Genomic DNA, 12,890 nt, shown 5'->3' with positions numbered 1-12,890 from the left:
CCTCAGTCCGGGTTTTTGATCTTGCCAAGAGTTAAGCTATTTTTCTTTACCATGCACACTTTGTGTAAAGCCTGTCCCCCGTGGCTGTTTCTTTTCTGTTTATGTACATATGATCATTGTCCATGGAGTTGTCTCTGACTTTCTAATATACCTCAGCACTGGTTAAGTGAAGTTTAGCAATAGATGCCTTATCTCTTCCACCTTCGCACACTGTTCAGATCTTGGACTCTGTAGTACTTATCTAAAAGGGTAGTGGAGGGAGAAATGAAAGAAAACTTCAGCAAACTTTTACTTTCAGCACTAATCACCTATTCAGGTCTTTTTCTTGCTGATTCCTCCTTTAGTTAAGGGGAGGGGGGGATTTCTTTTTAATATTATTTCATTTTACATTTTATTTTTACCCTACTCCTTTATCTGTTCAGTGTCTCAGCTATAGTAAGTGCTGAATTGTCCTTGTGTCTTGAACTTTGGGGTGAACTACTTGGTGCTTCTGACAGTGGCACATATCAGCAGTAATCCTCTTGGTTTTGTATGCAGGAGTGACATCTGCAGTACTTTGGATCAGAGGCACATAAGAAAGCTGTTATTTATGCTGCTAAAATATTCAAATAATGTCATACTTCTGTTATGGGCAAACTAAGGCCTCGATCCAGTAAGATCATGTAATGGATTTCTGTGCCACTGAATTAATTCTCCTTTTTTTTTTTTTATTTTTTTATGTCTTAATGTGGTTATTTTTTCCCTCAGTAGGTTATATCCTCTTGCTTCTTCACCCTTTTCAGACCAATGGACCTGATCAATCACATCAGAATCACTTTTATTCAGTAGAATTGTGTGTTACTCCAGTGACACTTTAAATGTTTACTGAAGAAGTTGCCAGTCAAGGCAGTTGAGAACATTGAATATTGTACATTGGGTCATAAGGTGATCTTATCCTTATACCCTTATCTTATATATGATGTAGTATCATTTCATCCTCCTTTTTAAAAAATAGAGTGACCAAACCTGATCTGATCTGTAGCTGTTTCCTCTTGCTAATGTGGCCAAAAGTATTCCTCTCGTAAATGTGATATTTCAGACAAACAATTATTTTATATTGTGGGTAAAAGCAAAAATGTTGTTCCTGTAACTGTATCTGTTTTGGGGAAGAAGTAAATATTGATTGAAATGTCCTGTTGTTTGTTTTAGGACACTAGAGAACCAGGCTGGTGGAAAGGAGAACTAAATGGTAAAGAAGGAGTCTTCCCAGATAATTTTGCTGTTCAAATACAAGAGTCTGATAAAGACTTCCCTGTAAGTTCTTACATGTATCATTTATTATCCCAGAAATTATTGATGGAAATGCAAAGAATAAAAGACTTCAGAGCACGTTATGCTGCTTAAAATATTATTACAATTTTGGCAATATTTATCTTGAATTAGCTATATCAAAGAAGAAAGATTTAAAGGTTAATGTTTGTTTTAAAATTTCTCAAATATTTATCTGAGGCATACTTTTTGAGATAACTGTAATTAATGAGGATGGTTAGGCCATATAGAAATGGTTCTGATAATATAGTGTGATGCGTTACTGATTACTGAGTTAAGCTCTTACTATTTTGAAAGCAGATAAGCAGTCGGTCTCTTCCATCTGTAGTAGCAAAATGCTGAATGACCCCTGTGGAACCCACTGGGAATTTTCCACGTTGAGACTTGCCAGTAGGTTGCGGTGTGTGAAGGATAATCTTTGGATGGGATCTAGAAATATTTTTTTCACCATCTTACGTGCTAACTTGTAAAAATTTGTGTTTTCATGCGGTACTCTTTGGTCCTGTAGTTTTTGTTCTTATTCTATATATTTTTATTGACATTTGTATGGTGTTTTGGTTCGGACAAGTTTGTGCGGCAAAGATGGTTGTGTTAATTGACAGATGTATGTCATCCCCAGATGGGATGGATTCAGCTCCAGATCGGGACATCTAAATGCTGAAGCCTATATCTCAGCAGAACAGCATTTGAGTTTCATAGTAATTTAGTGCTGTTTGGTCTGGAATTGGAGACATTCACAGAGGAACAGAGGATTGCTAGATAAAACCTGATAGATAGTTACTGCCTTAGCATTTAACCTGAGTTACTTAATATACACAGGAAGTGTAGTTACTCCAAGTCAGTGCTTTCTTTTCAAATTGATTCTCAGCTTTGGAAGGGTGGCATAAACGCTATAAATACAGCTCACTTGATTTCAGGGGTGGGTGGGTAGTATCACAGTTTCACAATACAGAATTGCTCCCTTGAGAGAGGGAAGGAAGAAAATTATTCTTTTACCATAGACAATGTTTCCTGTAGACAGACCTTGCTTTGATCCTTTATTCTGCTCTGTGTAGTATGTCTTGATACGGGGATTCATCTTCCACTGAGCAGCTTTGTAGTTCAAGGCATTGAATAGCTGATTGTTGTGATCAGCTATTTGATATCAACTTAATAAAAAACATAGACTGGAACTACATAACAGCAAGTTGATGCTGAACTCTGTGATATTTTTATATATACATAGGTAGCAGTGCTGCACAGCTGGATGATGTGTTTTCTTTTTTGGGAAAGAAGGAAAATCCAGTGTTGTTACTTCAGTTCACTAACTTTTGTATTCTCTGAAACTAGAGAAAGAAATTTGATATGGATTTTCATGTTTGCTTAATTGCATTTCACTTGTTGGAATAGAATCTTTGTGCCTTAAGAGCTTATTCAATAGCAGTAGAGGCACAGAAGGGAAATCCATCCATAGCAACTCTTTCAAAAATACCCACTGCAATGTACTTTTGGAGGGTCTATATTACACTGATCCCATATGGTTTCAGCAGTGTTTGTATAAAGAACAGGTGTTTTTATAGGTTTTTGTGATTGTTTTATCAGTGAGTCTTGTTCTTACTGCAACCAGAGACACCAGTATTTTTAGGATTTGGAGTCCGAGGCTTGAGATGTCTGGCTTGAGAGGTGCCATAGCTCCTTCAACAGGAGAGAGTTTCAAATTCAGTTTTACCAGTTTAAGGAAAGTGATGAGTGACTATGTTTTAAAATAGAGTTATTTTCAGTGTACAGACTTTGGCACTGTAATACTTGGTGATTTTTTTAATGACTAGAGTAGTTTGTCTACCTTTCCCACTTAAATATGCATGATAAGGGAGCTCAAAACAATGTTTTTCATGTAACTGCAGTGTTTGTTGCAAACACTGCTTATTTTTTCTTACATTATTGTAATTTAAAAGTCCATTAATTTAAATAGTTCCTCTGATACTTAATCTAGAATCTTTTTATTTTTTAATGAAAGCGATGATTTTTGGTTCAAAAATTTACCTGATCGCTCTTTTAAACTTGAATGGAAGTAAAATTAAGGTTTACATAGCGAAATTCAAATGGGTGCGATCAGAGCAATTCTTTAGACTGGAAAATATATAATTCTTAGTTTTTAGTTCTTTGTACCTCTGCTACTTATGCATGTTGCTGAATCATTGATCTGATTTAAAGAAACCAGCATTTTGTTCTTGTTTTTGCAGCTGGTTGTCTGGGAGATATCAGAGGAATTACTCCAGTTCTGTGTTTTCTGTCTGTGAATTGATTGCCTCTGTGTGAAATGCTTTAAATCGGCTAGTAAACAAGCTAGATGTTACAGTATGCAAAACAAAACACAAACAAGTCTGTCTTCAGTAGAGAAATTCTGTTTCTTTATTGTAACTTTTTTTTTTGGGTGCATTTTGCAGAAGCCAAAGAAACCTCCACCTCCAGTTAAAAGTACAGGTACGTAGTATGTGTCTGAGGAAATACAAAATGTTGGAAGCTGTGCATGACTTTTTTTTTTTTTTTACTATTTTATTTTGCCACTGCTGCATATTTCCTGAAAATATTCAAAAACTTTGGAAACATTTTAGGGCTCAGGTGACTGTTTATAAATAGTATTACACTCCTTGCAAAGGAGAAAATACACACCAGTTTGTGTTTGTCATATTTTTAGATAGTGACTAAGATAATTAAAGCTCTTTGAGAAATATCTATGGTTTGTTTTCACATTCAGCTCCAAAGCCTGAGTTGCCAGCTGGAGAGAAGAAATTCCCTTCTTTGAGGCCTGAAGAAAAAGGTCAGACCAGTTTGCTTCATAATGAATTTCAGACCATGATCTTGTAAATCAGTTACAGTTTTTAGCTTGGCTGCTCTCTGTAGTGGGTACCTGCTTGGAAGGCATCATACAGATTCTCTTAATGCCATCTACTCAATTTGTCATCTCTGTGATCTTGTGGAAATGTCTTTAGAGCAATTAGAACAGCAACTATTCTTTTAAGAAATGTTTATTTCTTGTTACTTCATTACATTCTGGAAAATGTTTATTGCACTACAATAATAACATAGTTATTGAATTCATTTAAGGATATTAAATGATAGTGTCTGCAGTTTTGAATAGTAAGTTACTAGAAATGAAAATGGTTGCTGCTACTTCTGAATGTTTTGGCTGAAATTGGTCTCTGATTGGAAGTATTTTTGAAAGAAATAACGGAACAGTTACAGCACTCCTTAGACAGATGTTATGGTCACAATGCTCAGAAACAGAGATTTCTTGTCTTGTTAATTCTTGCTATGTTTCGTATTTTCCAGTTTCACAGAGTTTGGAGATGTTTAGCACTTTATTCTTAAAATTTAAAGGACACCTTTTTTCAGAAAAAAAATAGCTACTATTATCATCCAAACATGTTTCTAAAAGGCTTCTTCTCATATTTGAAAAGTTTGCCAAGTCAAACTGTTTGATTGTGTTTAAAAGTCAGAAGCTTAAACAAACATGCTGGTTGGGTCTTAAAGAAGTAGTTCTGGTGTTACTGCAGTTTATCCGTATTAGAAAAACATGCTGTGTGCTGTGAATAGTGAACTGGCTGACTATAGCTAGACAGCATTTTGACAAGTAAACCTGCTTGATGGTTTTCTTGGCTTCCTTGGGTAGATTTTATAACCCACATCTTAAACAAAGCATGTTCTCAGGTGTTTCATATGAAGGATAGTTGTTAAATTCAGCTGTTTCCTCTGCATGTGAACAAAAAAGTTATTTTTATCTGTTGGAACAGTATCTTCAGGTGTGAATTGAGATCAGCTGTATGATTCTAGAAATTCTGGTCACTTGGCTCTTTGTAAGTTTAAGTTTGTTTAAACTGAAGTAAGTTCAATTTTACACTGCTTCTGTTTGTACGGGGTGCTAACCTTTGTGTCATTGAGTTTAGCTTTCATGGAGGAATATAGGAAAAAAGATAGTTACTGAGTGACATCGTCCCAAATGCTTAGAACATGAGAGCTTCTGAAAAATTAAGGTAGAGAACAGCCCCTTACTGTTGTACAGGAAATGGAGTAAGTGTCTCGTATTCAGTTGAAGGTCGTGTCTTAAAAGTTAGTTATTTAGATAGCAGTGGTGTTTTACTAGAAGAAATGCCTGCTTATCAGTGCCGTTTTACTTATGGAAAAATAACCATGTTGGTACTAGTGATTAATTAAGTATGAAATTGTACTCTAATTAGTTTAAAAAAAATAATTGAACAGCGCTAATCACAAGCTATCAAACCATGTAATTTTTTTATGCCTATTGGAAGAGTAATAAATCTGACTTTAATTGCAATAAAAAAAATTAAAACAATACTCCTGTAAGTATTTCTGTATTTATAGTGAAGGACACTTAGTGGTATCATGTAGAAATTTTTGTCCAGTGTAAATGCCTTCAGATTAGTATTTTTATTTCCATTACTAAAGTGCTCATTTTTAGCCAACGCTTATCTTTTCCATTGCAGAGCAAAATCCAAAAAAGAGGCATGCCATTTTGTCCAGCAGAATTGTTCAGTTTCTGTGCTCGTGGTGAATTTTGACCTTTGGTATTAACTTTTTCCACTTAGCTGTGGATGGTTTTTATATTCAGATTTTGAGTGGGAGTAATTGAAGAGAAAACTGACAGATGATAATTCAGGAATACGATTTGATGACAGGATCTTTTCTGCCCTGTTTATGAACTCACTTTTTTCTTAAAATAAAAGGCGTAATTCTCAACTTGTGTTCAGCATAGCTAAAATAAAGCTAATTGATCATCAGTTAATGCTAACTGCTATTGGGCGTTTAAAATTTAAATCTTGCATAGAGATCAGTAGGCAGAAGTGGCTAGCGCTGGTAATGGGCTGTTTTGCACAGGACAGTCAGCACCACCGTGTGGCAAAATCTTTCCAGTATTTCAGTACTCTTAACTTGTTAAACTCGGTACTGAGACTGGACGGGGATGCTAACCAGTTTAGGGTTTTGGTTCGTATCTCCTTCTAATGTTTAAACGTACCAAAAGAGGAAGAAAATTCCACCCTGGATAATGCGTTTTTGCAGAAGTATCTCTCTGCTCTGTTTACTTACTTGTATTCCAATGACAGTAAGTCAGTGTGTTCCCATTTTACAGTTGGAGGGCTGACACTCACGGGCTTCAGCACTTGTCCAAAGTCAGTCAGTCATAGACCTCACAGTTCAGGCTGTGATGAAGCTGAAGCAAATTTCCAACCTGACACCCAAATCCATAGTATATGTAAACGTTTTACATTAGACCAATACTTGGTTAAAAGCAAAGTCGTGCGAGGGGAAGATGGGGAGAATCAAAGCTGAAGGTCAGTCTCTCCATCCCAGTTTACTGATTTACTGCCTGGTAAGGGCAGTAATTGTAAAGGACCGTAACTTCTTACTATAACATAGCGATATTGTAAGTCCTCAGTACTTTATGCATGCCTGACTGAGCTGTAGCATAATTTTAAAAGGGAAAGTAGAAGGTATGCCCTGGATATCCTACAGGGTGTGATTAGGGAACATGCGTTGAGGACTATTCAACTAACATTTGTGAAGCAGCTTGAATTTGTCAGGGTCCCGTTATGTTATATGTCAGCTCCTCTGGATGGTATTCAATTGGGACATGCAGCCATTGTACAATAAATTTAACTTTGTTTGATTTTCCCATACTTAATTTGTATCTCAAATATGCAGGAAGGTTGACTTTATCTAAAATAAATTCAGTTATTCAGATAGATATTAATTTTCCCCTTTTTTCCATAGCTAAATTATGTTGCTTTTGTGTATGGAAGAAGTCTAGTTACAAAGAATAAAACCTCCAAACCCTACCTTTTAAAGAGGAGATAGGTGAATCATGGAAAAGAAAAAAGCAGTAGCAATACAGGGAGATTCTTGGTTCTTAGCTGTCACTTGCCGTATAATAATATGAATCCATAATTTCTTGCTACTCTTTTGTGTCAGTAAAAAGACGTTTTGCTTACTTCAACATGTTTTTTGAGTTAAGGTAAGTAGTTTCTGTGTTTTGATAAGGTATCGCTTAAGACACTTGCATATCTGTTTTTCACTTTGATCTTCAAAGAAAGTATTTCTGACAGAAGTTGCTTTCTAATTGATTAGTGTTGTAAGAATTCTATACAACATGGGTTTTTAAAATGTTGTGGTGACTTATTTTGTCAGATGAAAAAGGAGCTTTGGATCAGAAGCCTTTGAAGCCACAAGCTCCTCAAGTACCACCCAAGAAGCCTATTCCTCCAAGCAAGACTAACAGCTTACTGAGAGCAGGACTTTTGCACCCAAAACGTCCCGATAAACCTATTTTGCCATCATCTGTGTCCAAGTCAGTATAACCTAAATAATATACACAACTGTATTTTCTTTGGTTTGTTGATTGATCTTCCTTTATGGATGAGGTGGGAAGAAACGTATGTTTTTAGGGTTAAAAGGATGCAAGGATAAGTTTCGTCCTACATCTACCAGTGTCTTAGTTCTCAGAGTCTTTATCAATGTGAACACTAGAACTTTCTAGTCGTTTGAGATATTGAATCCTTCTCAGAGTAAGTATTAACAGCAGAACTAACCATGGAGCAGATGAAGTTACAAATCTGTGGGATGCTGTGCTTTAAGCCTGCCTGCCCCATAATGAAGAAGTTGTAGCTACAGTAGCAGTATGGTGTAAAAGAATCTATGGACATGGTACTTGAGAATTATTATGGTGTTGGAAAAAACCTGAAGATTTGGGCTGCATCAACGTTTGATGTTTCAGCATTTCTGTAGAGTAAGGTAGATGGAAAGGAAGGGTTTAGCACAGTTAGTACGTGTAGTAAAAGTACGCAGTGTTGCTCTCCTGGGGAAGAAAGCACTTGTTACAGAACTACATCCAGTCTCTGTATGCTGTCTGGAGTATTCTCAGTTGAGTTACTGGACAAATAGGGAGGGTAATAGCAAGTAATTCTCACTATTTCTTTTAGATCCACTTGAAAAAAAAATTTCTCATGAGTTTAAAAGAATTATTTATGGTGTTTCACTGAGACTAATTTTGCATCAATACAGTCACCCACACAGTTTCCCTTTCTGTCTTATCAAAGTATTTGCTAGATCCTTACCCAAAACTGTATATAAACTCCTGACGGGTAACTGTCCCTTTGGGATTTTTAGTTCACTTGAAAGAACCATGAGAAAGTAAGGTTTTGATGCACTTGGCCTTGTACCAATAAAGGAGCAGACAGCTGCTACATTAAAGAGCTTGCACCTTAAATACATGCAAAGATACAGGGTGGCAGCAAGCATTTGTTAAGGTTTATCATCTTTAGAGCAGGTCCTGTATAGCTGAACCAAAAGGAAGAATATCTAAAGGGAGAAAGCAGTGAGGAGGGGAGGGCAGTGGGGAAAGGGAGTGTGGATAAAGCACACACTTTGGATGGTTGACTCCAACAGGGATCGGCTGCCTCTGATCCCACCCTGCAGAGCCCTGGGAACATTGGACGCCTGAATGAAGAGTTAGACCATTGCCAGATTCTTCTGGTTAGGTTCTCAGTGTGCAGTTATGTTATAGAACTTCATATTTTGGAGACTTTCCCAAGTAAAGATTTTTTTTTAAAAAAAAAACACAAGTCATGTTCTCCTCAATTTTAACAAATAATTACAGCTATGGAGGGATACATATGTGTAGTTAAATAGATGTCTGTAGTAAACAGTGGTCCTTTAATAACTGAAGACTTTAATTCTTAGGGGTATTTAAATATATTTAAGTGTCTGAAAGTTTAACATTGCTTTAGGAAGATAAGGCTGCTATCTCTTTTCCTGCTACAGTAAAACGTCTAAATAAAGCATTTGGGAGGTGAGTTAATGACAGGGACACACTGAAACTGACAACTGCTCTGTTTTGTAGTATTTATATATGGCATATGCAGGATAACCAGGTGATCAGGCCCAGGCAGCATGGGGTTATGACAGGCAGGTCCTGCGTGACTGACCTTACCTCCTTCTGTAACAAGGTGACCCTCTTAGTGGATGAGGGAAAGGCTGTGGATGCTGTCTGCCTGGACCTTAGTAAAGCCTTTGACACTGTCTCCCACAGCATTGTCCTGGAGAAACTGGCTGCTCATGGCTTAGGCGTACGCTTTGCTGGGTAAAAAACTGGCTGGATGGCCAAGCCCAAGGAGTGGTGGTGGATGGAGTTCAATTCAGTTGGCAGCTGGTCACAGGCGGTGTTCCCCAGGGCTCAGCGCTGGGGCCAGTTCTGTTTAATATCTTTATCGATGACTTGGATGAGGGGATCGAGTGCACCCTCAGTCAGTTTGCAGATGACACTGAGTTGTTGGGGAGTGTTGACTCACTGTAGGGCAGGAGGCTCTGCAGAGGGTCTGGGCAGGCTGGACCGATGGGCCGAGGCCAATGGCATGAGGTTCTACCAGGCTCAGTGCCGGGTCCTGCCCCTGGGTCACAGCAACCCCAGGCAGCGCTACAGGCTGGGGGCAGGGGGCTGGGAAGGTGCCTGGTGGGAAAGGGCCTGGGGGTGCTGGTCAGCAGCCGGCTGGGCATGAGCCAGCTGTGTGCCCAGGTGGCCCAGGTGGCCATCAGCATCCTGGCTGGTATCCGAAAGAGTGTGGCCATCAGGAGCAGGGCAGTGCCCGTCCCCCTGCGCTGGGCACTGGTGAGGCCACCCCTGGACCCCTGTGTTCAGCTTTGGGCCCCTCACTGCAGGGGGACGTGGAGGGGCTGGAGCGTGTCCAGAGCCAGGCAGGGGGCTGGGGCAGGGGCTGGGGCACAGGGCTGATGAGGAGCGGCTGAGGGACCTGGGGGGGTTCAGCCTGGGGAAGAGGAGGCTCAGGGGGGACCTGATCGCTCTCTACAGCTGCCTGAGAGGGGGTTGTAGGCAGGTGGGGGGTTGATCTTTTCTCGTAAGGTAGCAAGTAATAGAATGAGAGGAAATGTCCTCAAATTGCACCAGGGGAGGTTTAGTTTGAATGTTAGTAAAAATGTTTTCACCGACACTGTTTTGAAGCACTGGACCAGGCTGCCCAGGAAGGTGGTTGAGTCACCATCGCTGGAGGTAGTAGATGTGGGACTTGAGGACATGGTTTACTGGAATTGGCAGTGTTAGGTTAATGGTTGGGCTGAATGACCTTAAAGTTCTCTTAGATGATTCTATGATTCTAGTTTTATGTTACGGCATTAAAGAAGGCAAGATTTGTAAAGGAAAATGCCATCTTTTGGGGTTTTTTTTGCTGTGTGTGTTTTGGTGGTGGTTTCTTTTTTTTTTGTCCCTGGGTGATGTGTCCAGACATGCAAAAATGCATGGTAGAATAAAAGCCGTATATACAAAGTACATTATCCTATACCCAGAACAAAATAACTTGTTCTTGGCAGCTTTTTTTTCTTTACAGGAAGATCTTGATGTCAAGGAGTCTGAGTATGTTTCTGAATTATTTCATGAGAGATTGCTGAGGGTGCTGTTCAGGTTTCTTGATTTCTGTTGCCCTGAAGTATAATATTTTAGCTTTAAATGCCAAAATGTGCCTTGTAGAGAAAGTTTTGTGTTATTTTTACAAGGAGATTGTACATGTTTGACAACTCTGCAAGAGCTGGAAAAGAAGAATTCGTTTATAGGACTAGAGTTAGTCTCCAACAGACTTGATTTTAAGGCTTTGGAAAATATTTCAGTATTTTTTTCAGGTTACTTCTAATTCTTGTTATGTTTCAGTTGTAAACTATTTATCTGCTTGACTAGATATGTGGTTCTCTCTCTTTTTTTTTTTTTTTTTTTTTTTTCCTTTCTACAGGTCTAATGGAGAACTTGTTTGTCTTCGACCGAAATCTGAAGTTGAGCCAGTAGCAAAACCAAAGTTAGACTCTGAATCATTACCACTTAGACCAAAATCAGTAGAGGTAGATTCACTTGTGGTAAAGAGCTCTAAAGAATCAGGTAAGAAAAGAATAAAACATTTTTTTGGGTCTTTCTGTTTGGATTGTAGTATTTTACAAAGTTAGAATAAGCTTTCAAAGTTATTTATTCAATGCCACAGAGTGCCATTACAGCTGTTCAGGGGAAAGTAACATTTTTTTAGAACTGCTGTAGGTAGCTGAAGGTAAGAGTCAGCAAGTGATGAGCAAATACGAGTAGGCTATTTGGTGGTAGATGATGAGCTATGTGTTTTAATAGATGACAGGAAGGGAAAAACATAAGTAATGATTTGTTCTTCTAATTTGAAAGCATGTTTTTTTGCTGGCAATTACCTTGCGTTTTTATGAAATTTTTTTCCTTACTGACTGGTTCTGTTTGTTCTGCTTTTGCATTTTGGATAACTGGCTTTTCTAGCTAACTTGCATATTTTTAGTAATGCCATTGCCTTCAGCATTCTGTGATTAAATTCATAGCTGTTCTAGATTATGACTTCATCATACCTTAAATTTGGGCCAGCATGGAGTGTTGTACATTTGAGTTTCATCCTTACGGCTTTGCTTGATGCAGCTTGAGCCAAACCTGGTATCTCTAAAAATCTAAATTTATCCAGTAAAAGCCTTGATACTGGTTAAAGTACCCACATGGATGATTAGGCTCTCTGAACTATTATATAGTTACCTGTAGTCCTTTACTGACAGCTCAACTGATATCAGTCCTCTGTGCCTCAGGCAGAAATCATCTGCTGTGGGCATATTTTTTAAACTCTAAATTATTTTTACTGTATGACTAACCACTACAGAAAAAACTGTAGCAAAATTGTACCTGCAGTGTTTGGCTTGCATATCTCAAAGGCAACCTTTCATCTCAGAAAAGGTTTCAGTAATAACACATTTTGAATTAGTATAACTTGTTGGGGTTTTTTTTAAGACCAGTTACGATATTCAGGTTATAGAATAATTGGTACTAAAGTGTAATAAATTCATCTAGAAGATAAAAATAATGCATTAAAAAACTGAAGCAGTTTATGAATAGGAAAGAGTACTTCTGATTTTTTCCATTAAGCGTTTTAAAATGGGCTTCTAAGCTTAAATGCTTTGTGTGAGGAAACATTAGTTCATGTATGTTTTTAACCCAGAAACTGCATTTTTCTGAGCCACAAAAAGCTGGATTCCAGCACGTATTAAAATATCCTGAAGTTATTACAAGTGTTATCAGTGTTGCCCTAAAGTATTTATAAGCTCTTTTTTATTATTCCCCAGTAAAATCTATGCATATGCTGTGATATGCCTTGTTTTAAAGGTGTTTAATTGGCCATTTAAGCCATTGCCTTTTTTTGAAGACTAATTTGAGTGAGGGTACGGAAGAAAAATAACTAGGCCAAAGTAAGCTGAGATATGAAATAGCGATGCACAACCTAGCCTTAAAAATATAAGCCTTGCCCTACGAATCACATGTTTATCTAGGATTGTGCTTAGATGTGTTACTGTACAGCATAATATCATTTATCCCCAGGAAGAAACTCCCCATGAAAACATATGGAATGTCTTTCCCCCACCCCCCCCTTTAGGTGCAATTATCTTGACATCTTTAATAACCACAGTGGCACCATAGTAGTTGTGATATTAGATAATCATGTATATAACCCCCCTGATTTTATATGATTTAGAAAAAA

General features: G+C 38.0%; 1 protein-coding gene across 1 annotated transcript in view; it reads left to right on the top strand.

Moving 5' to 3' along the window:
- The window catches only part of CD2AP (CD2 associated protein), an 89,624-nt gene that overhangs the window by 65,728 nt on the left and 11,006 nt on the right, over positions 1-12,890 (top strand). The window contains exons 9-13 of the mRNA XM_055810753.1: positions 1,189-1,293; positions 3,735-3,771; positions 4,046-4,108; positions 7,492-7,651; positions 11,097-11,239. Coding sequence (XP_055666728.1) covers positions 1,189-1,293; positions 3,735-3,771; positions 4,046-4,108; positions 7,492-7,651; positions 11,097-11,239 — 508 coding nt within the window. The remainder of the gene's footprint in view (positions 1-1,188; positions 1,294-3,734; positions 3,772-4,045; positions 4,109-7,491; positions 7,652-11,096; positions 11,240-12,890) is intronic.

The sequence above is a fragment of the Falco peregrinus genome, chromosome 7 (assembly GCF_023634155.1).
Source record: "Falco peregrinus isolate bFalPer1 chromosome 7, bFalPer1.pri, whole genome shotgun sequence".
In the NCBI taxonomy this organism is placed as follows: Eukaryota; Metazoa; Chordata; class Aves; order Falconiformes; family Falconidae; genus Falco; species Falco peregrinus.
Note: the sequence above shows the minus strand (reverse complement) of the source record. Positions and strands in the feature narration are given on the sequence as shown.